At 34.6% G+C, this 22,597-nt stretch overlaps 1 protein-coding gene and 1 pseudogene across 1 annotated transcript in view; one reads left to right on the forward strand and one right to left on the reverse strand.

Annotated features, from left to right (window-relative positions):
* Nucleotides 1–860: 860 nt before the first annotated feature.
* LOC145284906 (uncharacterized) overlaps nucleotides 861–22,597 on the reverse strand; it is a 77,182-nt gene continuing 55,445 nt past the window's right edge. Inside the window, exons 12-15 of the mRNA XM_080133983.1 lie at nucleotides 11,445–12,885; nucleotides 9,087–9,207; nucleotides 4,264–4,481; nucleotides 861–1,531 (exon numbers count right to left, since the gene is read on the reverse strand). Of these exons, the coding sequence (XP_079990109.1) occupies nucleotides 1,035–1,531; nucleotides 4,264–4,481; nucleotides 9,087–9,207; nucleotides 11,445–12,885 (2,277 nt within the window). The 3' untranslated portion in view covers nucleotides 861–1,034. The remainder of the gene's footprint in view (nucleotides 1,532–4,263; nucleotides 4,482–9,086; nucleotides 9,208–11,444; nucleotides 12,886–22,597) is intronic.
* LOC145285322 (U2 spliceosomal RNA) lies at nucleotides 18,988–19,121 on the forward strand (annotated as a pseudogene).

Raw genomic sequence — 22,597 nt, forward strand, 5'->3', positions numbered from 1 at the left:
TGGTCTTTGTTTTCTAGTTTTTGACTTTTAGTTGAACATACATGCAGGCACATGCTCTTTATATAATAAATTAACTCCTGTCAATAATTACTCATTTTTATTTGATTTTTGAATAAAATAAATTCCAACATCATCGATTTTTTTTTTCTGATGGCTTCAGATTTTGAATATCAGATTTGAAAAAAAAAAAAAAAAAAAAAAAAATGCACTGAATGATATAATCTGAAATAAAGAGGCTGGTATGAAAATAGTCCCAGCAGAATTAAGGTAAACATACCCAGAAACAATGTTTTCTACTTTTAAAAGTAAACATTTTTTTTACAGTGCTCCATCAACATAATTATGTTGAAGGGAAGGAGAATGGGGAGAGTTCTTAGTCCTTTTTTTTAATTTAAGATGACCCCCTCCCCACCATATAGACAAAAAATGGTAACAATGGATCGAAATATTTTGATGATTGAATAAAAATAAAATTATTTTTTTAGGTGGAGAAGAATTCAAGTTAGCTTTATCTTTTGGCGTGCATTTGTGGAATCATGCGATCATATATATTGCACTAAACGGCATGCACACGTATGCCCGGATAGTTAGCGTCCCATGATGAATGATGACACGTGAAGAGGTGAGAGGTGGGGGTGAAATATATAAGATAAAAAGGTTATAAAGAGATGGAGAGGGTGGGAGGAGGACAATCTTCCTTCTTTTTACAACTGTCTTCACTTCACATATTATAAGGAAGAAAACAAAAATAAAATATTGGAAGTAAAAAAGTTTGAAAGAAATCTTCCCATAGACTTTTTTTTATACTGTATTTTCTCTTAAACATACTGAATGATCGAACATTCACATATGTAAAAAAAAAAAAAAAAAAATATATATATATATATACAAAAGTTTCCTTTTTTTTTTTTTTAAAGAATAATCTCCGATCTAAAGAAAAGATAATCCATACAAAAAAAATCTGTAGAAAACGTTGAATCTACAAACACATGCATAGCTATTAGTGTTTATACGCGCAGCCGCGTCATCGATGATCATGTGAGTGGGAGTGCAGTAGGAGTATTGAGGGTGGCTTGTGCAAGAATATTAATTGCAGTAAGATCTGCCTCTGTGAGTTCAGTGCCTCCACTGGAGGTACACTCCACTTCGTACTCCACTTGATTAGGTGCAATGAAAAAGAGTGGAGCCTCAACACTTTGCTCAACACTCTCCGTGGCTCGAGCAGTCTCATTGGGATCTTGTATTTGTTCCTCATCCTGGACCAATTCAGCTGCAACCCACGTTTCCTGGTCTTCTTGGGGAACAGCAGATGAGTCAGAAGTGAACACTGAGTACGTGTTGGAACCAACAGTGATTTTCAATTGTGGACATGGCATGTTCGGTTTCTTTCGCTTGGGGGCAGGCATCACCTGATCTGTATGCTGAGTGGCATGACTTCGTAAATATTCTTTTCGTAGAAACCGGCGGCCACAATGTTGACATTCATAGCGTTTTAAACCCATGTGAGCTTCTATGTGACGTTTGAGACTTCCTACAAAAAATGAAAAAAAAAAATTTAATTCTGAATATAAAAAAGGTGAAAGTCCAACACATGACAGCATGTAAAATAAATTAAATATGATGATGATGATGATGATTATGCAAAGAAAAAGCTCTTAATAACTTTATTTTATACTAGCAGGGTTGTTACTCATTGTTGCCCACAGGGTTGTAGAGTTTAAATTCAAGCTAATTCATTACTTTAGGAGTTTGAGTAAGACAAAATGTCAGGAATTTGTCAAACATTGAGGCTTCAGACTACACAGTCTTGTTTATATACATATATTTTTTGTTCAGTGAATTCTTTAAAAAATAAAAAAAATATAAAATAAAAAGGCTGGTCCATGGAGAGTAAAAAGCGGAAGAGAGGTAACCTCTCAATGAACCAACTTTTTTTAATTTGAAGTTATCAAAAGTGTTTAGTGCTTATCCAGTTTTATCTTAAGATTAAAAACTGTAAAAAGGCAAACAAAATGGGACAAAAATGTTAAGTACTTACATGTTAGGTTTTAAAAAAGACAGTACACCAAAAATTATGTGTATCCATCAAATATTTTCTTTCTTAAACATGAAAACCCACATTAACAACAAAGCGTCTTTCTGCTATTTTCTGCTTACATTAATGTCAATGGCCAAAGGACATAATTCAGTCATCATAATATCAGCTAGACATTATCTGCCAATTAAATTTTATTTTATTTTCTAAAAGTAAAAAATAGTGGATGAATTTTTGTGTATTTTTTTTTTTTTTTTTTACACAACAGCTATGTGCATAATATTTTTGTACAATAATTTTTTAATATTTGGGTGAAACTGGATAAGCACTGAAATTTTTAATTGAAACATTCGTTTTGTATTATCTGCAACAAGAAATTTCAAGAAATGTAAAAATCTGAAATTATTGTTCAAAAAAAAAAAATTTTTTTTAATTGTGGTTTGCTTTTGGAATTAAAATTATTTGAGATACAAGTTCCGTATCCTGCATGAAGATGGCATTATCATCCAAATTCCGGCCAAAGTAGAAAATGCTCAGTCAACATATTAATGTACTTGGTCGAATCAATTCGACCTTGCAAGCAAACTATCGGCCCTGGACCATTGGCACTAATAATGCCCCACACCAAACTAGAACCTCCACTACCTTGAAGTGTTGAAACTGTGCACCTAGGATTAAATTCTTCGTCCTCTCTTCGACAGACATACTGCTTACCATCACTGCCTGCCCTATTGAACTGTCTTTCGTCGCTAAAAATCACTTTCGACTAATATGAAAAGTCTTGATCTTCACTGCATCTGATGAAGTCCAAGTGGCACTTTCTATTATTTATAGAAGTCATTGGCTTGCATCTTGCAACACAGCCTTGCAAATTAAATTCCTCAGAGCTGTTCTTAACTGTAGAAAGAGCACTATTTAACAAGATGTTAGATTTGTGGAGCTGTTTCAAATCTGTTTCTTAGGCTGTGGATCTTGATAGGATTGTCTTCTCTGTAAGAAGTAACTCTAGGATGACCAGATTTAGAAGCATCACGAACACTGTGTTTTGGTTTTCAATGTGCACCTGATTTTCTGATTGAATAAACCAGAAAGATGAAGATAAATGAGTTCCTGACGATCACTAAGAGAAAGTCATTTTAAGCTTATTTATTGCTGCAAAGTTTCTTTTTGCCTTCTCAATTTGAAATTAATCGACATGTACACTAGGATACTTTAATTAAAAGGTAAAATGAACAGGTAAAATTATAGAGGAGTAAAAGGCAAATTAAATGAGGCATAGGTTGTTTAAACATTTAGATTCAATTTAGCTTAAATTTGTGGTTTTTGAAAAATGACAAGTGCAGACTTTCTTTTTGATGCCACTGTTTACACACATACGTCAAAAACAGGCAAAAAAATATAGTATGTTGACTAAGAATGACTGCTTTATGTCAAATTGATGGCTTCATATGGTTCGCTTTTTTCGCCAATATTTTTGAAACTCATCCCCTCTTTTCGATTGCCTAGCCTTCATTTAAACATATGTCACTTCCGGTTTGGCGCAACAACAAAGGCGTCACATTTTCTTTTTCACAGTCTTTTTTCCTCCTTCATGGTACGGGTTCGAGCCTGCCTTTTACCATTTTTTTTTTTTTTTTTTGCTCAACACACCTCCGGGCACCCAGGCTAGTCTATTATATAATGTTTCTATGTCTGGTTAAAACTCAAACACAACAAACAAATACCTGTAAAGTAGGTATTTTTTGATAGGCATTGCCCTGAATGAATACTATATAAAATTTGAAACAATTCATTCTTTGACCATAAGCATCAGGTGGGACCGTTTTCCACACAGATTTTGTATTAACTAAAAAGGAGTAACCCTAATTTTTTTTATTATCAAAGAGTTTATTCCCCTTATGCAGAGTTATTTCTAGAGAAATTGTTTATTTGCACGCATGTGTGTGTTCAGAGAAAGGAATGGATTGAGCATAGAAGAAAGAGAGAAAAGAGACAAAGGTAAAGAGAGAGAAAAAAGTTTTAATAGAAATATTTTACACTTTTGTTCCAGGCAATGCCGAGTAACTCTGCTAGTGAAAAATGTAAATAGGATTATTATTATATTTTTTTTTTTTTTTTAAATATGTAAACAAGATTTTTCTTTAAAAAAAAAAAAAAATAAATAAATAAAAATAAAAAATAAAATAATTAAAAAAGACCAAAATGAGTGGAAGAAATAAATCACTTACGCATTGCAGTAAATACTCGGCTGCATTCTGCACATTTGTAGACTTTAGGAACCGCCGGATGTTTAGACTCCATGTGTGCTTGCAGACGACTTTCAGAAGCAAATGGCCGGTGGCACAAACCACATTTCTGTAGACCATCTTCCGCGCCTTTTTCGTGTGACAAAATATGCGACTGGAGTGATTGTGTTCTTGAGAATCCCTTACCACAAATGCTACATCTGGAAAAAAAAAAAAAAAAAAAAAAAATTATAAAAAGAATAATGAATATAGATTTTATGAAAGAATATCTGATTCACAAGGCAATAGACTCAACAACACTACCGGGATGGCACAAGAAGAGTGGTGATCAACTAAGGATGTGACTCGCAAGATCAAAGTTTATTTGGAAGCTATGACTGTTTCTCACGTTTTTTGGTGAGGAAGCAGTGGACAGATGTGGATGGAATGCTTTTACTTGTGATATGGCAAATTAATTTGAAGCAAACTCGACCCACCCTGATTGGATGCCGTCATAAGTAAATACGTATAAAAGAATACTTATTCACATGCAATATCTTTGCATAAAGTTGATTATGTGTGTAAAGCTTATAGATATTTAAAGCGATTGATATACATAGGTAATGAAACAAGTCGTTTCAGAATTATAAGCTATTGAAACAAATACTCATCAACATTCTTTAATGTAAACATCTAACACATACATGTGCAATGGCGCACAGTTATTTCTTTGGGATAAATAAATACTATCCTTAGGACAGCATCATAGATAAAATAAATCTGGGTCTGGTGTTGCTACATGCACCAACAAATCTTTTTAAAAAATTACACTTAAAAAAACTCTATAAGATCTGAACATCATGATTAGCAGGTGCTCATTGATAGGTGATCTTGTATGAACGTTGGCCCTTCTAATTTGAGGTAATACAAGGGAATACATGCAAAGAAATATGATCAGCACAAATATCCATAGACAAAGAAAAGGAAATTAGTTATGAAGTGTTATTACAAAAGCAAGCTTTACACAAAGAGGTTGTTTTACATATATAGAACATAATCCCATAATTATGTCAGCGATTGTTTAAATACGTTTTTTTTTTTTTTTTCAATTTTCACCCCAAACAAGGCACAGTGCCACTTTGAAGCAGGGGGCTACTATTAGGGACTTAATTAGCGGGGTCATTATGAAGGGAGATGAGTAGAAAGATGTTTGTTAACATTACACTTGAACTTCTGCATATCGTTGCAGTTGGGAAAGCAGAATCCCGGAAGGGAGTTCCAAAGACCCGCAGTTCTGGGGAAGAAACTATTGGAGTAAAAGGCTTTCTTGCACCTAGGGATCTCTACTGTAAAGGAATGAGACTTAGTAGCTTGTCGGGTTTGTCGGGGGTAGTTACGTCGGGAAGGTACAAGTGTTTGCAGTTTGTCAGAGCATTCACCATTAAAGTATTTGTAGAACAGGCAGAGGGATGCAACATCTCGTCGATGGGACAGAGGCTGAAGCCTAGATGACAGTTCAGGACCTATCAGGTTGGCGATTCTCTTTTGAACCCTGTCCAGGAGCGAGAGACAAGCAGCAGATGCACCAGCCCAGATGTGACAACAGTACTCCATACATGGGCGAATGGTTGCCTTATAGAGGTAAAGGATACTGTCAGGCGTAAGTAGTTTTCTAGCACGGTAGAGGGAGCCAACCTTCCTTGCAGCAGCCTTGGCAATGCTCTCAATGTATCTATTCCAGTTCATATTCCCTGTAAACGTTAGGCCGAGGAGTTTAAAAGAAGTACTTTCAGGCAATGTGTTCTTGGCCATTGCTATTGGTGGTAGAGAAGGTTTCTTGTAGTTATTGAAGGAAACAAGCTTAGTCTTAGCAGCATTGAATGTGACCAACCATTTTTGTCCCCATTCCACTACAGATTGGAGGTCATCCTCTAGAGTATCTGCCATTTCCTTGGATATGTGTTCATTTGTTTTCCCCTCATATCTGTTATAGAGAGTGGTGTCATCGGCAAATATACCCATCTCCGAGAATGAATCAAAATGTTTTCACAATTGACCATATTTTATTATATACAGGCTGTCCAAGAAGTCACTCAAGTGTTGAAAATCTTTGTAATTTTACCATTAATGATTCTTTTTTTTTTTCTCTATTTCATATATTTTATAGATAATATTTTGGAAATTAATTATGGATAAGTATAGCATTGAACAACGTAAGCAAGTTGTGAAATTATTTTACCAAAATCAGGGGTCATCGAAAAAAAATCAGCTTGCTGGCCTTCTTCGCCGGCATGTCTTGAAGGCAATCAGCTTTGATCAATGTGAGGAATACCCCTCATATCAGACAATTGGTATTCATTTGGACACTCCCTTTTTGTGAGGGGTTAGTTTTCCCCAACATCGTGGGGGGAAACAAATAAATGAAACGGTGCAAAGCTGAACTGGCCTTCAGCCAACGTTTGTTTCTGCACCTACTAGCAAGCCAACTTTTTGATTGACATCGCTAAATTTGAACATTTTTCACTTCCTATGGCTTCGTAGTATAGCGGTAAAATGTCACGTTTTCTTTCACTTTCTTTTCCTCCTTCGCGTCAAGTGTTTAAGCCTCCCTCCCTACTAACATTTTTTTTCACACCTATCTATATATATATATATATATAAAAACAAAAATGCGTGTGTGTATGTATGTATGTACGTATGTATGTATGTTCGCTTTTTGTATATGTCTGCAAAAGGCTTTTTTTTCAGTGGGTTCTTGAGGCCGTCGCTCATTCTTAAAACTTTTTATATCACGTCTACTTCGGAGCTGGAGTCATTGTTCCGGTCGTGATTGCCGGGAAGGTCCAAAAGCAATCAGCTTTGATCAATGCGGAGTTTCTCCTTATATTAGACAATTGCTAATCAATTTAGACAATCCCCTTTAAATGGGGAGCTGGTCCCCCCTCCATCATCTTGGGGAAGCCAAAACTGCCCCGCATTGAAACAAAGTAAATAAACCCCTAAAAGCTACCCCCGCAGTAAATAAAAAAACTGCCACGTCATCGTAACGCTGATCTCATTAAGCGGCCACCTGTCAATCAAACCTCTTTGACTTGACTCACTTTTTAACCCTTAACTTATCACGCTTATCAATTCCTCTTCCCTCGTGGCCGAGATGGTTAGGTGGCTGGCTTTCTTTCCTTTTCGTTTTCACCTTTGTGTCAAGGCTTTGGAGTTCAATCCTATCTTCCTACTAAAACTTTTTTTTTTCTTTTAACGTTTTTTTTTTTTAACACACACACCTCCAAACACCCGGGCAACTCCGGGTACGTGCTAGTATATATATATATAAAAGCGAAAATGTGTGTTAGTGTGTATGTGCATTTTTTGTGCATGTCCACCAAAGGCTTTTTTTGCTGGGCTTCTTGGTCGGCTCACTCCTTAAAACTTTTTATATGCTGTCTAAATCAATAATATCTACGATTTAAGAACAAGGATTGCGGTTATCTTTAATTTGCCCGACTTTTACGTGCTATTTTCGATCGCCGCGTCTTTATTACGCTTTTCAGTATAAAAAAAGCAAATGATGGGATGGGGGAAACAGAAACTGGCTTGCAGCGCAAAACTAGGTCAAACATCACGCGACTTAACTTTCTCGCACCTGTTAATCTCACTTTATAAATGTTAACTTATGACACTTATCACTTTATAAATGTTAACTTATGACACTTATCACTTTATAAATGTTAACTTATGACACTTATCACTTCCTAGGGTTTTTTCCATTTTCACCTTCGCGTCAAGGCTTCGGGGTTCACGCCTACCTTCCTACTAAAACTTTTTTTTCTTTTTTTTTTACCAAGGTTGTTTTGATCACCCCCCCCTCAACACACACACCTCCAAACACCCAGGCAACGCCAAATAACCCCCACTAGTCTAATATATAAAAGGCAAAAAGGTCATGCGCGTTTCTGTATGTCTGAGTAAGGCTTCTCGACACGGTTATTATTTTGGAGAAGTTTCTTTATACTTCCTAGATTATGATATCTCAGATTCAAAAACGGACGTCAACTCTATCTTTTATTTGATCAAGTTTTAAAAATATCCCTGCTTCCCAGTGCTTGTTTCCCTTTTTCATATAAATGAAGCAAAACTGATCAAAGCAAAAACATCCGCCTGGCCCTCCTAACCGGGACGCCTTGAAGGCAATTAGCTTTAATTAATGTAGAGGAAACCCTTCATATCAGACAATTGCTATTCATTTGGACACTGCCAGAGTTACCCCTTTTTGGGGGGTAGGGGGAGCTGGTTTTTCCCAACATCGCAGGGAAACAAATACAGCAGAAAGTGGAAAGCTTAACTGTTTTCCAACCGTGATTCTTAACTTATTTTTAACCTTCTTTTCCTCCTCGATTGACATCGCTAAATTTGAATGCTTCACATCATGGCGGAACGGTAAACTCTCAGCTTTTCTTTCACTTTCTTTTCCATCTTCACATCACGGGTTTGAGCCGGCCTGTCTACTACCACTTCTCCCCCCCCCCTCCCCAAACACACACCTACAAACACCTGGGCAATGCCGGGTACCCTGCTAGTATTTCATATTCCCAAAAATGTTAACTCAAAAACTATCTGATCAGGCTGAAATTTTAAATGGTGATTATCAAAAAGCATTCAGATCTATATATCTGTTGGAGACGCCCCTCCATGGAATTAATGGACGATCTCATGACGTCTCTTCCGGTATCGAGTACTGGTGCCAAAATGTTGCAAAAATAACACTCAATATGAAAACAATAATACAAATAATAAATAGTCATAAAAAACAAAACAACAAAAAAACGTACAAATAAGGTTTCTCTCCAGTATGTCGTCTCATATGAATTCGAACGTATTTGCGTTCTGTGAATCGTTTGCCACAAACTTCACAACTGAAAGGTTTCACACCTGAATGCGTGCTCATGTGAACTGAGAAAGAAAAAAAAATAAAATCAACATTTTAGCAAGAATTCAGGTGAACAAGTTTTCAATCAACAGAAACATTACATCTTCATTTGTCTCATCATCATATTTGGTTCAACATGGTGGTGTTGACGACCACTGATATTTGCAGAATGTGTCAAAGTTTATTTTTTGTATTATATTTTTTTATACTCGTGAACCTGTGCATGTAACCCTCCTTAGCAGTCGCTAATGTGAGATGACGACATGACCAGAAGTGAAAATCGAGAAGAGCATGGAAACGTTAGTCTGTGCTTGTTGTTGAGTAGGGGACAATGTGGTTATCACTACTTATATATAAAAGTCACTTTTTGTGCATGTGTGCAAGTTCGTTCTCTATGAACTCCAAAATGGCTGGATCAACTTTTTAAAATATTTCAGCCTGGCAGTGTTCTTAGATAGGTTTTGTATTGGAGACATTTTGATAAGTATCGAAAATCGATAGTCAAAAAAATCTGATTAGAAAAAGGAACAGTCTATTTTTACCAAAGTCAACACTCTTATAAAGCCTAACATCACAAGTGCATTTAAGAAGTTTTATCCCACACAAGCAGAAGGGCCCGGAATATAAAAATCAACAGTAAGTTCCTTGATAAAACAGGGACGCGTTTGAAATGGACATTTCTGTTTAGAGCACAACTAAACAATGATACTTGATTTTTGCATTTTAAACATTAAGTCTTATACAAAAATAATTTTATAAAATCAACAATAGATTCTCTACAGAGCAATATATTGTAGACTAAGTCATTGCGCGGGAGACATATGAAGCTTCCTCCTGATGCACAGCAATGGGTCCCCGACTAGACCAGGCAATCAATTCATTTGATTGAAAAATTGTTCATTTCACTGATTTTGATGACATATGGATTGAATGTGTGGAACATTTGTTGATCCGCATTTAATCCTGAGCAAGTATCAAAGAGAGTATGATCAAACAAGAAGTCTACAGTAAGTACCAAGATCTGGATCCATGTCTACAAAGCTTGTATTCTAAACATTCTTCTTTAGGAAAGAGAGTCAGACTCCTTGTTGCACAGTAGGAAGCTGAACATTTTCTACATACGATGCGTTACACATTCAATATTACCAAACTCCAAGCAAAACTGTTCCGGAAGTATCACCATAATAATACCTCCATTACAATAGTTTACCATACTTTCATAGTTATGGCCATATAAATTGTACAAAACATTTAGCTCAAGTGAACCAACTCAAGTAACCTATCTCTGGCCAAGTCATTATTTCCTGTTCTTTCAGGTCCATTTTTATCATTTCCTTCCAGATTTCCCTGTGAACTGAATATGCTGTTTTACATTTAATCCAAGAATTCATTTTTTATTTCAACATTGGAGTTTAGCACATATCTCCCAGATTTAATCTTCCTCTGAAGTCAGAGAACTAAGCCTGTCTTTAAGACTCACTATATAAACACACCATCATATCATTCTCATAATTTCTCTCTCGAGTGTAAAGTCATTCTTGAAATTGAAAAATATCATTCCAAGCAAAAAAGAAAGGCAGCATAAATCCAGTTAGAGGAGCTTTCCTCAAACAAAGAATTAATCCAGTCATGATCATCAGAAACGTAGTGGTTTTCTCATTTTGACACAAGATTCAATAAGATTTAGTCTAAAGTTGTTCTGCTATCCAATTGGTTTGTTCTTCATCACACATGGTTATAAATAAAATCAGTCAAATGTAGGTGATTATACTTTCTTATTATGCAAAAACAATTATTGCAACACTCTCCATGCATTGCAGGTCATCAACTTCCATGATCCAGGTTTCACTTCCATCAATCATCATACTTTGTATACATGTCTGATAGACACGAGGGAGAAAATTAAATTTGTTATTCTGATTTTCAAAAGTGTCAAATAATTTGATTTCACTGTCTGTAAGAAAATCTGCCCATTTAACTGGTAGTGGAACAGTTCCATCCTGAAGAACTTTTGTAGGATGAAAATACTTGACATTGCTTTCATTTGGTACACAATTTAATAAAAGATTTAGGATACTGATAAAGTGATCTTATATCATCTCCCTTTTTTATTACAAAGCGAAAGTGAACACATTACAGAATAAAAAGAATAAATTAAAAAAATAAACAAAAAAAATAAAATATGAAAAAAAAAAAATAAATAAATAAAATAAAAAACCCTACAAATTTGAAGTCAACCAAATAAAAACGTTATACTCACTTTGTAAGGCGACCTGTCCACCAAACATGCTTCCACAAACGTTGCAGGGAATTTGTTTTTTTCTCTTTCCTTGTTTCCCTTTTATTTTCCTTAAACCTTTCGATGTATTCGTTTCATCTAATGAAGAGTTCAAACTGACACATTCTCCTTTGATAATTTCCACTTCTTCCAATTCACCATCTTCCATTTCTTCGTAGCCCCTTTTTATACTTATTGTAGGTGAGAAAACTTCGGTGGGAATAGGAATCTCTGTAGACTCCCCAGCACTTATGGTCTGTCTCCGTTGAATCATAGAAGCCAGCGTGGCAAAATCATCAGGTATATCAATATCATCAACTTCAGACTTGAGATTGTTAACAGCACTCTGCACTTCATCGAGGTTGTTGCCATTAGACACCCTTTTCAGTTGATTGTTCAATCTTTTCGCAGGTAGACGGTGAGGCACACTCCGCACCAGTTTTAAAGGAGTCGAAGAAACACTGTCAGCGTTTGTAGAATTTGAAGAAATACTCTTCGGCGTTACTATTTGCCCCTCTTCCTCGTCAGAATCATCTAAGTCATCGATTGCGTCGCTGTCCTCAGTGTTACAAGCAACCTCACTGTAGGTTTTTACAACCTTGTCTGCTGCATCCACTTCAGAGTTTTCAATACTATCAACAGCTTGACCATCAGTTAAAGCAGCAGCCTCGCTCTCAGATATCACATTGGCTGTGGAGATTTCATTAGAGGTGGAAGTAACAGTGATAGCATCGGATAAACTAGTTAAAACATTAGTAGGATCTGTAGATTCGTCAGTCGCAGTTGTAGTAGTGGAAGCAGTTATAGAAATAGTGGTAGCAATATCTGTGATATCGGCAGTCTCGAGGCAACTAGTAGAAAGAGCCACGTCACCCTCAGTGACAGGAATAGTCACATCACCCTCAGTGGTCACGTGTGTCTCAGTGACTGGAATGGCCACATTACCCTCGATGGCTGGAATAGTCATGTCTGCCTCAGTGACTGGAACAACCACATCACCCTCAATGGTTGGAATGGCCACATGTGTCTCAGTGGCAACAGTAGCCACATCACTCTCAGTAGCTAGAACTGCAATATGTGCTTCAGTTATTGGAATGGCCACATCACCCTCCGTTGTTGGAATGGCCACATCATCCCCAGTGACGGGAATGGTTGCATCACCCTCAGTAGCAGGAACGGCAGCATTAGCCTCGGTAGCGGAAACGGCTGCATCACCTTCAGTAGCAGGAACGGCCACATGTGCCTCAGCTGCTTGAGCAGCTTCCACTAGAGCCACTTCCATAGCATCCTGATTTCCTGGATTGTCGGCTGCTGTTGAGGAATTGTTCTTTTTTTCTGCACTTGGAGTTTTCTCTTTAAGACCAACAGACGTCAATATGTTCTCCGGTTGTCTGTCATTTAAAGGTGTGCTCGTCTCCTGGGTCTGTAAGGATAAAAAGAATAGACAGTTACTAAAATTTTGTTGAATGGATGTAAGTTTGATTATTATGATTACAGGAAAATTATGACAAACACATGCAATAAAACACAGATCCTTTTTAAAAGGTCAACTGCTATAAAAAGCAACGATCATAAAAATCAATTATACATAATGAATGTAAAATAAAAATAAAGTTCTTATTCAGAATTTGACTTAATAAAAAAAAAATACAAATGATGTACTCATGATGAAATGAATATGTCATATTCCAAAAATCATATAAATTGATCAAGTAGTTTTTTTTTTTTTAAAGAATATTTTTGAATATAAACAAAATCTCGGCACGCGAACTGAGTTGTCATCCTTGAATTTTAACACATTCTAAACAGCATGGCAACTCCAGGCTCCATCATCAAAATTTGATTTTCTTATTTAAAAAACAATACTTGATCAATTTGTGATTTTTGGTATACTAGCAGGGCTACCCGGCGTTGCTCGGGACCGTATAAACAATGAAAAAACAAAAGCAGATATTGAACATATGTTTGATTCTTAGGGGAGAGGAATCTTTCATCTCTATGTATTATTTGTTTTATCTACCCTAGGACTGATATTGTTCATGTTTTATCCCTAGCATAGGTAATTTACAGCATGTATATGAAATTGTTTTACCTTAGGGAGAAGAGAACAGGTAATATACAACATAATGTGTCTATATTACATCCCTGGCAACGCCTAGAAACCAGCTAGAACATGTATTTCAGTCAATCTTTATTATATCCTGGGCTATGCCAGGAAACCAGCTAATCTCTTTTTAGTGACTTGACCACCAAAATACCTCCCTAAGTGTGTCCTTTCTTTTGAACTTATTAGATATAGGTATCTAGAAATGTGTGTGAAATTTTGTTGAATGCATTGTTCACTATGATTTTCTTATTGTTCTACACAATATCAACTGTAGCGAAATAACACAGTAAACATAGTGTAGTGTTAGAATAAAGAGCAAAGGAAAAAATTAGAATCATATTTTGTAATTGCAAATCTAAATTTGCTAGCATGTACCAGTATTTGCCAGGTTGTGGAAATTTGGAACTTATAACATATGTAGTGGCCTTTTCCTAGATACCTATTGCTAAAAATTATACTTTCATTTTGTTAGAAAAATCTCTCTTCAGATGCCCTGCATCATTCAAAATAAAAACAAATATTTTTATAATTGTTTCAGTATATTGCTACACAATGTGAAAGTTTTTAACGTTTGTAAAAAAAATCATGAATGTGCTTATATTGCAAAAAAGAAAATATCAGTGCACAGTATTGAAAGTGTTTGAGATTCAAAAGTCTGTAACATTTCTACTAACTTCATAAGATGTCATGTGAGAAACTGAATTGAATATCAAGACATTATCTGAAGCGTTTTTATTTTGGTGTAACATATGTGTTTACAGTGAACCTTAACTTTTAATAAACAGATTGGTATGCAATGACATAGGCTAAGAATCTTTAAAATATATATAAATTGGAAAAATGTGTGAACAAATGAAAAAAAAATGATCCGCTCCACTTGATGACATCAAGCACAGTAATATTTTAGTGAAGAAAATATGAAATTGATGTTCAGTGATTAGTTTGGATGAATGAGAAAATGTAATTGTTTGATGCATAAAAATAACTCAGTTGCTGTATTTGATATTAAGCAGCAAAATATAGTGATTTGAATATTTGGGAAAACATCAAACCAGATTATGTAAAAAGAAAAAAAAAAGATGAAATTAGAAAATATATATTTTATGTTTATGAGTTCTGCCAATCAAAATTTTGTGGCAGAAATTGGGTGATTACCATGCAATTTTATTTTGGTAAAATTCTTAAATTATTAGAATGTTTATTATAATTTCTAATTAGTGACTTGTTATAATCAAAATCCGCCCTAAAGAGTGTCCTTTCTTTTATTAGGTATCAGAGTAGGTATCAAGATTTCTACTTCTATACAAATGTGATATTTCAGATCTGTACATAAAAAATTTGTTGAATATATAGGTTGAGAATTGTTCTGTGTCGCTCTCTCTCACACACACACGCATTCTCACTTTTATAGATATAATAGATAGATTACTCTAGATATATTTCCATATGTCTGAATACCCTATATACAAATTTTCAAATCTGTAGATAAAAAAATTTGTTGAGTATATAGGTTGAAAATTGTTCTCTCTCTCACACACACATTCTCAATTTTAGAGATATAATAGATAGATTATGCTAGATATATTTCCATATGTCTGAATACCCTATATACAAATTTTCTAATCTGTAGATCCAATATTTGTTGAATATATAGGTTGAAAATTGTTCTTACTCTCTCTCTCTCTCTCTCTGGCTACCTCACACACACATTCTAACTTTTATAGATATAATAGATAGATTATGCTAGATATATTTCCATATGTGTGAATACCCTATATACAAATTTTCTAATTTGTAGATAAAAAATTTGTAGAGTGCATAGGTTGAGAATTGTTCTCTCTATCTCTCACACACACACATTCTAACTTTTAATGATATAATAGATTATGCTAGATATATTTCGATATTTCTGAATACCCTATATATAAAAATTTGTTGAATGTATAGGTTGAGAACTGTTCTCTCTCTCTCTCTCTCTCTCGCTCACACACACACACATTCTCACTTTTATAGATATAATAGAAAGATTATCCTAGATATATTTCTATTTGTATGAATACTCTATATACAAATTTTAAAATCTGTAGATAAAGAATTTGTTGAGTATATGGGTTGAGAATTGTTCTCTCTCTCTCTCTCTCTCTCTCTCACACACACACACACATTCTCACTTTTATAGATATAATAGATTATGCTAGATATATTTCCATATGTCTGAATACCCTATATACAAATTTTCAAATCTGTAGATAAAAAATTTGTTGAGTATATAGGTTGAGAATTGTTCTCTCTCTCTCTATCACACACATTCTCACTTTTATAGATATAATAGACAGATTATGCCAGATATATTGAAATATGTCTGAATGCCCAATATACAAATTTTGAAATCTGTAGATAAAAAATTTGTTGTATACATAGGTTGAGAATTGTCCTCTCTCTCACACACACACACATTCTCACTTTTATACATATAATAGATAGATTATGCTAGATATATTTCTATATGTCTGAACACCCTATATACAAATGTTCAAATCTGTGGATAAAAAATTTGTTGAATGTATAGGTTGAGAATTTTTATCTCTCTCTTTTTCTCTCTCTCTCTCTCGCTATCTCACACACACGCATTCTCACTTTTATAGATAAAATAGATAGATTATGCTAGATATATTTCCATATGTCTGAATACCCTATATACAAAGTTTCAAATCTGTAGATAAAAAATTTGTTGAATATATAGGTTTAGAATTGTTCTCTCTCTCTCTCTCACACACACATTCTAACTTTTGTAGTTATAATAGATAGATTATGCTAGATATATTTCCATATGTCTGAATACCCTATATACAAATTTTCTAAACTGTAGGTAAAAAATTTGTTGAGTATGTAGGTTAAGAATTGTTCTCTCTCTCTCTCTCACACACACACACACACACAAGTTCTCACTTTTATAGATATCATAGATAGATTATGCTAGATATATTTCTATATGTCTGCCTACCCTATATACAAATTTCCAAATCTGTGCCCAAAAATGTGTGGAATATATAGGTTGAGAATTGTTCTCTCTCTCTCTCACACATATTCTCACTTTTATAGGTTATATAGGTTGAGAATTTTTTGCTCTTTCCATCACTCACATTCACACTTTTATAGATATAATACATAGATTATGCCAGATATATTTACATATGTCTGAATACCCAATATACACATTTTCAAATCTGTAGATAAAAAATTAGTTGAATATATAGGTTGAGAATTGTTCTCTCTCTCTCTCTTTCTCTCTCTCTCACACACACATTCTCACTTTTATAGATATAATAGATAGATTATGCTAGATATATTTCCATACGTCTGAATACCCTATATCCAAATTTTCTAATATGTAGATAAAAAATTTGTTGAATATATAGGGTGAGAATTTTCCTTCCTCTCTTTCTCTCTCTCTCTTTCTCACACACACACAAGCTGAAAATTGTTCTCTCTCTCTCTCTGACTCTCTCTCTCTCTCTCACACACACACACATGGTCATTTTATAGATATAATAGATAGGTTATGCTAGATATATTTCTATATGTCTGAATACCCTATATACAAATTTTTAAATCTGTAGATAAAAAATTTGTTGAGTATATAGGTTGAGAATTGTTCTTTCTCTCTCTCTCACACACACATTCTCACTTTTATAGATATAATAGATTATGCTAGATATATTTCCAAATGTCTGAATACCCTATATACAAATTATCAAATCTGTAGATACAAAATTTGTTGAGTATATAGGTTGAGAATTGTTCTCTCTCTCTCTCTCTCTCTCACTCACTCACTCACTCACTCACACACACACACACACACACATTCTACCTTTTATAGATATAATAGATTATGCTAGATATATTTCCATATGTCTGAATACCCTGTATACAAATTTTCAGATCTGTACATAAAAATTAGTTGAATATATAGGTTGAGAATTGTTCTCTCTCTCTCTCTTCTCTCTCTCTCTTTCACACACATTCTCACTTTTCTAGATATAATAGATAGATTATGCTAGATATATTTCCATATGTCTGAATACCCTATATACAAATTTTCTAATCGGTAGATAAAAAATTTGTTGAATATATAGGGTGAGAATTGTACTTACTCTCTCTCTCTCTCTCTCTCTCTCTCACGCACACATTCTCACTTTTATGGATATAATAGATAGATTATGCTGGATATATTTCCATATGTCTGAATACCCTATATACAAATGGTCAAATCTGTAGATAACAAATTTATTGAATAGATAGGTTGAGAATTGTTCTCTCTCTCTCTCTCGCAACCTTACACACACAACCACACGCAAACATTCTGACTTTTATAGATATAATAGATCGATTATGCTAGATATATTTCCATATGTCTGAATACCCAATATACAAATTTTCAAATCTGTAGGTAAAAAATTTGTTGAATATATAGGTTGAGAATTGTTCTCTCTCTCTCACACACTCACATTCTCACTTTTATAGATATAATGTATAGATTATGCTAGATATATTTCTATATGTCTGAATACCCTATATACAAAGTTTAAAATCCGTAGATAAAAATACGTTGAGTATATAGGTTGAGAATTGTTCTCTCTCTCTCTTACGCACACACACACACACACACACACATTTTCACTTTTATAGATATAATAGATAGATTATGCTAGATATATTTCCATATGTCTGAATACCCTATATACAAATTTTCAAATCTGTAGATAAAAAATGTATTGAATATATAGGTTGAGAATTGTTGTCTCTCTCTCTCTCTCTCTCTCTCTCTCTCTGGCTACCTCACACACACACACATTTTCACTTTTATAGATATAATAGATAGATTATGCTAGATATATTTCCATATGTCTGAATACCCTATATACAAACTTTCAAATCTGTAGATAAAAAATTTGTTGAGTATATAGGTTGAGAATTGTTCTCTCTCTCTCACACGAAACTGTGCGCTCGGCTTCTTCCCCCCCTTCCCACCCCAAATGCTTGGGAAACTGTGCACTGTTTTTGTTGGTTTTCAAGCTGCCTCTTCCCCCCCCCCACACACACAGTTTAACAGTAGTAGGAGTTCAAGAGAAAGAGGGTGAGAGAGAGAGAAGAGTAAGTTGGTGAGAGAGAGAGAAAAGAGAAAGAGGGTGTTGGTTTTATATTTTTATTATCGTCTAATATTTTGAAAGCTGAATTTCTAATAAAATGTGCATCTATAGGAGATAATGCCTGGGAATGTGTTCCCCCCCCCACAGTTTAACAGTGGTGTGACGTCAAGAGAAAGAGGGTGAGAGAGAGGGAAGAGTAAGTGGGTGAGAGAGAGAAAAAAAAGAAAGACGGTGTTGGTTTTGTGAAAAAAGTTGTTATTTACAATTGTTCGCATTCTTGGCCTTTTGGTCAAGATCAAAGTGTAGTATCTGTTCTTCAGATGCTGCACTTCTATTTCTTGTTCTCTTTCGGTGGAGGAGAAATCCTCCAAGACTGAGACAATTTTTATTTTTGTACCTTTTCTCCACGTTAAAAAACGACCCTGGTGTCTAACTCTGTCCCGTGGGGAGGCATAGTAAATAGGTACAATTGTTCGCCATTAGTGGATGTTGACGTCACGTCACGTGACATGACTAAGCGTTTTTTTTTTTAGTATGAATAACATTTTTTGTTATAATTATAAAGTCTACACTTAATTTTATAGAAAATGATGTATATATAATAGAAAAAAAAAATTACTGGTTTTGTTGGATTCAAGTGGATCCCCCCCCTCCAGTTTAAGAGATAGCAGGTCACGTGGTAATATACAAAATGGCTAGCGTAAATATAAAGATCGGTTTTTTTATCGACGAATATTTTGAAAGCTGAATTTTTTTTTATTCCTGTACATTTTTTCCTGATATTTTTCGTTAAAACTCTTGTATAAATACTATTTTTAACCAGTTAAATACGTTGGAGACATTGTCATGGAGTTTAATAATCTCTAGAACAAAGCAGAAGAGAAATTACAAAAGTATCGGTAAAACAAAGTGTTTGTTTACATTTGTTCGCCATTACTGGATGTTGACGTCACGTCACGTGACATGACTAAGCGTTTTTGGATTATGTAATATTAACATTAAAATGACAGGTTTTTTGGGGGGCCCCCCTAGGAGAGAAATGATCAGTTCACCCCCTTTTAATGGTCCGTTTGGTGTGGAATTTCGATATTTGTCATGCGGGTGATCAAGGTTCAATATGATACATAATTTGTCAACTTTGGTTGTGTCTGTCAAAAGTTTGAGCTGACGTCACGTCACGTGACACGTATTGAATAACGTTAAAATGACAGGTTTTTTGGGGGGCCCCCCTAGGAGAAAAACGATCAGTTGACCCCTTTCTACTGGTCCGTTTGACGTGAAATTTCGATATTTGTCATCCGGGTGATCAAGGTGCAATATGATACCAAATTTGTCAACTCTGGTTCCGTCTTTCAAAAGTTTTAGCGTTACAAACAAACATACATACATACATACATACACACCGATTTTTGCCTTTTATATATATAGATGATATCTTCGTCCTGTGCTTTTACTCCAATAATCCTAGTAGTTGGTCTTGATATAAATATACTCCATGTATATTCTGATTCCAATAAAATCTTTCAACAAAAAGCATCTTGGAAATTTTTGGCATGATAAGAATTAGATTTTGTAGCATGCTGTTGAGCGTGCAAATTTGTCTCGTCAAATTTTGCCAAAAATCGTCCTCCACAAACACGAAAAGAAAATCAACACATGAACTTTCTTCAGTTACAGATTCAGCAATATTCACTGTTCCATCTTCATTGAAGTTCAAATCTATTGTTGGAGGCACAAAGTTTACAGTTCAGTCATCTGGAACATTGTCACCGCCATCTGCTTGAGGGACATGTCCTCTTCCCCTAACAGTTGGTCTAGCTCTGGATCTATCATCATCATCTAAAATCTAGATCAACATCATTTGAACTAGAATAATTATACTGATGAAGAAAATCGGCTTCATCGATGTTTGAATTGACCAAAGATTCCAGTACCTGCTGTGTTGTGAAGTGTGTTGTGACTTACTCTTTTTCCTGTGGAAATGCTTGGTTCATTTGTTGATCTTTTCAGGGTGAATTTTCGCAAAATATCTAATGTAATCAGAAAATCACAGCTTTCTTCAAGAAAAGCAGCATTTGCAATGACTAATCTCTCACCAAATGTGAGATTTTACCATGATTGGCTGCTATTTTTAGTACTTCTACACGTGTTGTGCCTAATACTTAGAATTTGGTTAACTCCGTATATATAGAAATTTGGTAATTCGACCTGGTAGGGTTAAGAGTTAACCATCAAGTATAACAGGATCAGAATTTCAATATTCACGATGCCGAGAAACAAAACATGACCATCTGCTAACGTTGTATTATGTTCATCCCTTTCCCTCTGTTAGAGAAAGTCAACGATTATTCTCAACTTGCATACACACTGGAAAGAACAACAACCATATAAATAGATACATTTATAACTCATTGTATTCTTCGACTAGCCTGCAACACGAAAAATCAATTTTTCTAACAAATAATTTATACAAAAATGTTTCAATCAATTGTATATTTGTACATATGTAAGATTATATTGTGTTCATTAATGTTTTCTTTTTTCAACAAAAACGGTCCTCTTGTTACAATGACCGATTCTACGCATGCATCAGATGACGCCGTGACCTGATTTACTTTAAATAGTTGAAAAACCGAACAAATTTTATGTACGTCGTGTTAGCTCAGTTGGTTAAAGCCTTGGTTCATTATTGAAAAGTTTTGGGTTCGAATCGTGGTGGGGGATGTTTTTTTTTTCGATTTTTTAAATTTAAATATTGAACCAGTGTTATTTAAGCCATTTTTCACGTAACGTTCTTTTTCTGCTTTTTTTTTTTTTTTTTTTTTTTTTACTTTACTTTGCTTATTCTTAGCGACACCCAAAAACACCCGGGTACCCACCGATTTTTTAAATTTTAATATCGAACCAGGCTTATTTAAGCCATTTTTCACGTGTTCGTTTTTCTGTTTTCATCGTTCGTTTGCCTTACGTTAGTTTTTTTGTGTTTTTTTTTTTTTATTGTTTGATTGCCGCGTAGCGGGGAAAACAGAAACTGGCTTCCGCAACTTGACGTTGTCGCACCTGCTAATTTCGGTTTATAAACTTCAACTTAACACACTTATTAATTCATCTGTTCTCGTGGTCGAGATGGTTAGGTCGCAGGGTTTTTTTTTTCCATTTCCTTTCCACCTCCGCGTCAAACATTCGGGGTTCAAACCTACCTTTATACTAAAACTTTTTTTTTTCTTTTACACTTCCAAACAACCGCCAACGTTTTTTTTTTTAACAGGGTTCTTTAATAAGCAAAAATGTGTGTATGTATGTTTGTTTGTTTGTATGTATATGTGTGTTTGTATGTCTCGCAAAAACTTTCGACACGGGTCACGAATTTTCACAAGATTGGTATCAATTTAAAGTTCCAACCTTCGCCCGACAAATATCGAAAGATTGTCCAAAAACATTAATTCCTTTACCCTAAAATCATCAGTTTTGTACAGGGAGGGGTCAGCAAAAACGGTCCTCTCATGACAAGTTCGCTTCTACGCATGCGCAAATGACGTCGGAACATGATTTACTTTAAATATTAAAAAAAAAAACGATCCAATTTTGTCGACGTCGCCTTAGCTCAGTTGCTTAAAGCGCGACCTCATTATCTAAAGGTTTTCGGTTCGAATCGTGGTGTGAGATGTCTTTTTTTTTCTCGATTTTTAAAATTTTAATATTAAAACAGGGTTATTTAAGCCATTTTTCACGTGTTTTTTTTGTTTTTATTTTTTAGATTTTTTTAAGAAGTTTTAACGTTCATTTTTCTGTTTTCTTTTTTGTTTTTTCTTTTTTTGTTTTTCCGATTTTTACATTTAACATCGTTCGTTTGCCTTACGTTAGTTTTTTTGGGTTCT

This window comes from Euprymna scolopes, chromosome 9 (assembly GCF_053919585.1).
Source record: "Euprymna scolopes isolate OS-2025 chromosome 9, ASM5391958v1, whole genome shotgun sequence".
NCBI classification, from domain to species: Eukaryota; Metazoa; Mollusca; class Cephalopoda; order Sepiida; family Sepiolidae; genus Euprymna; species Euprymna scolopes.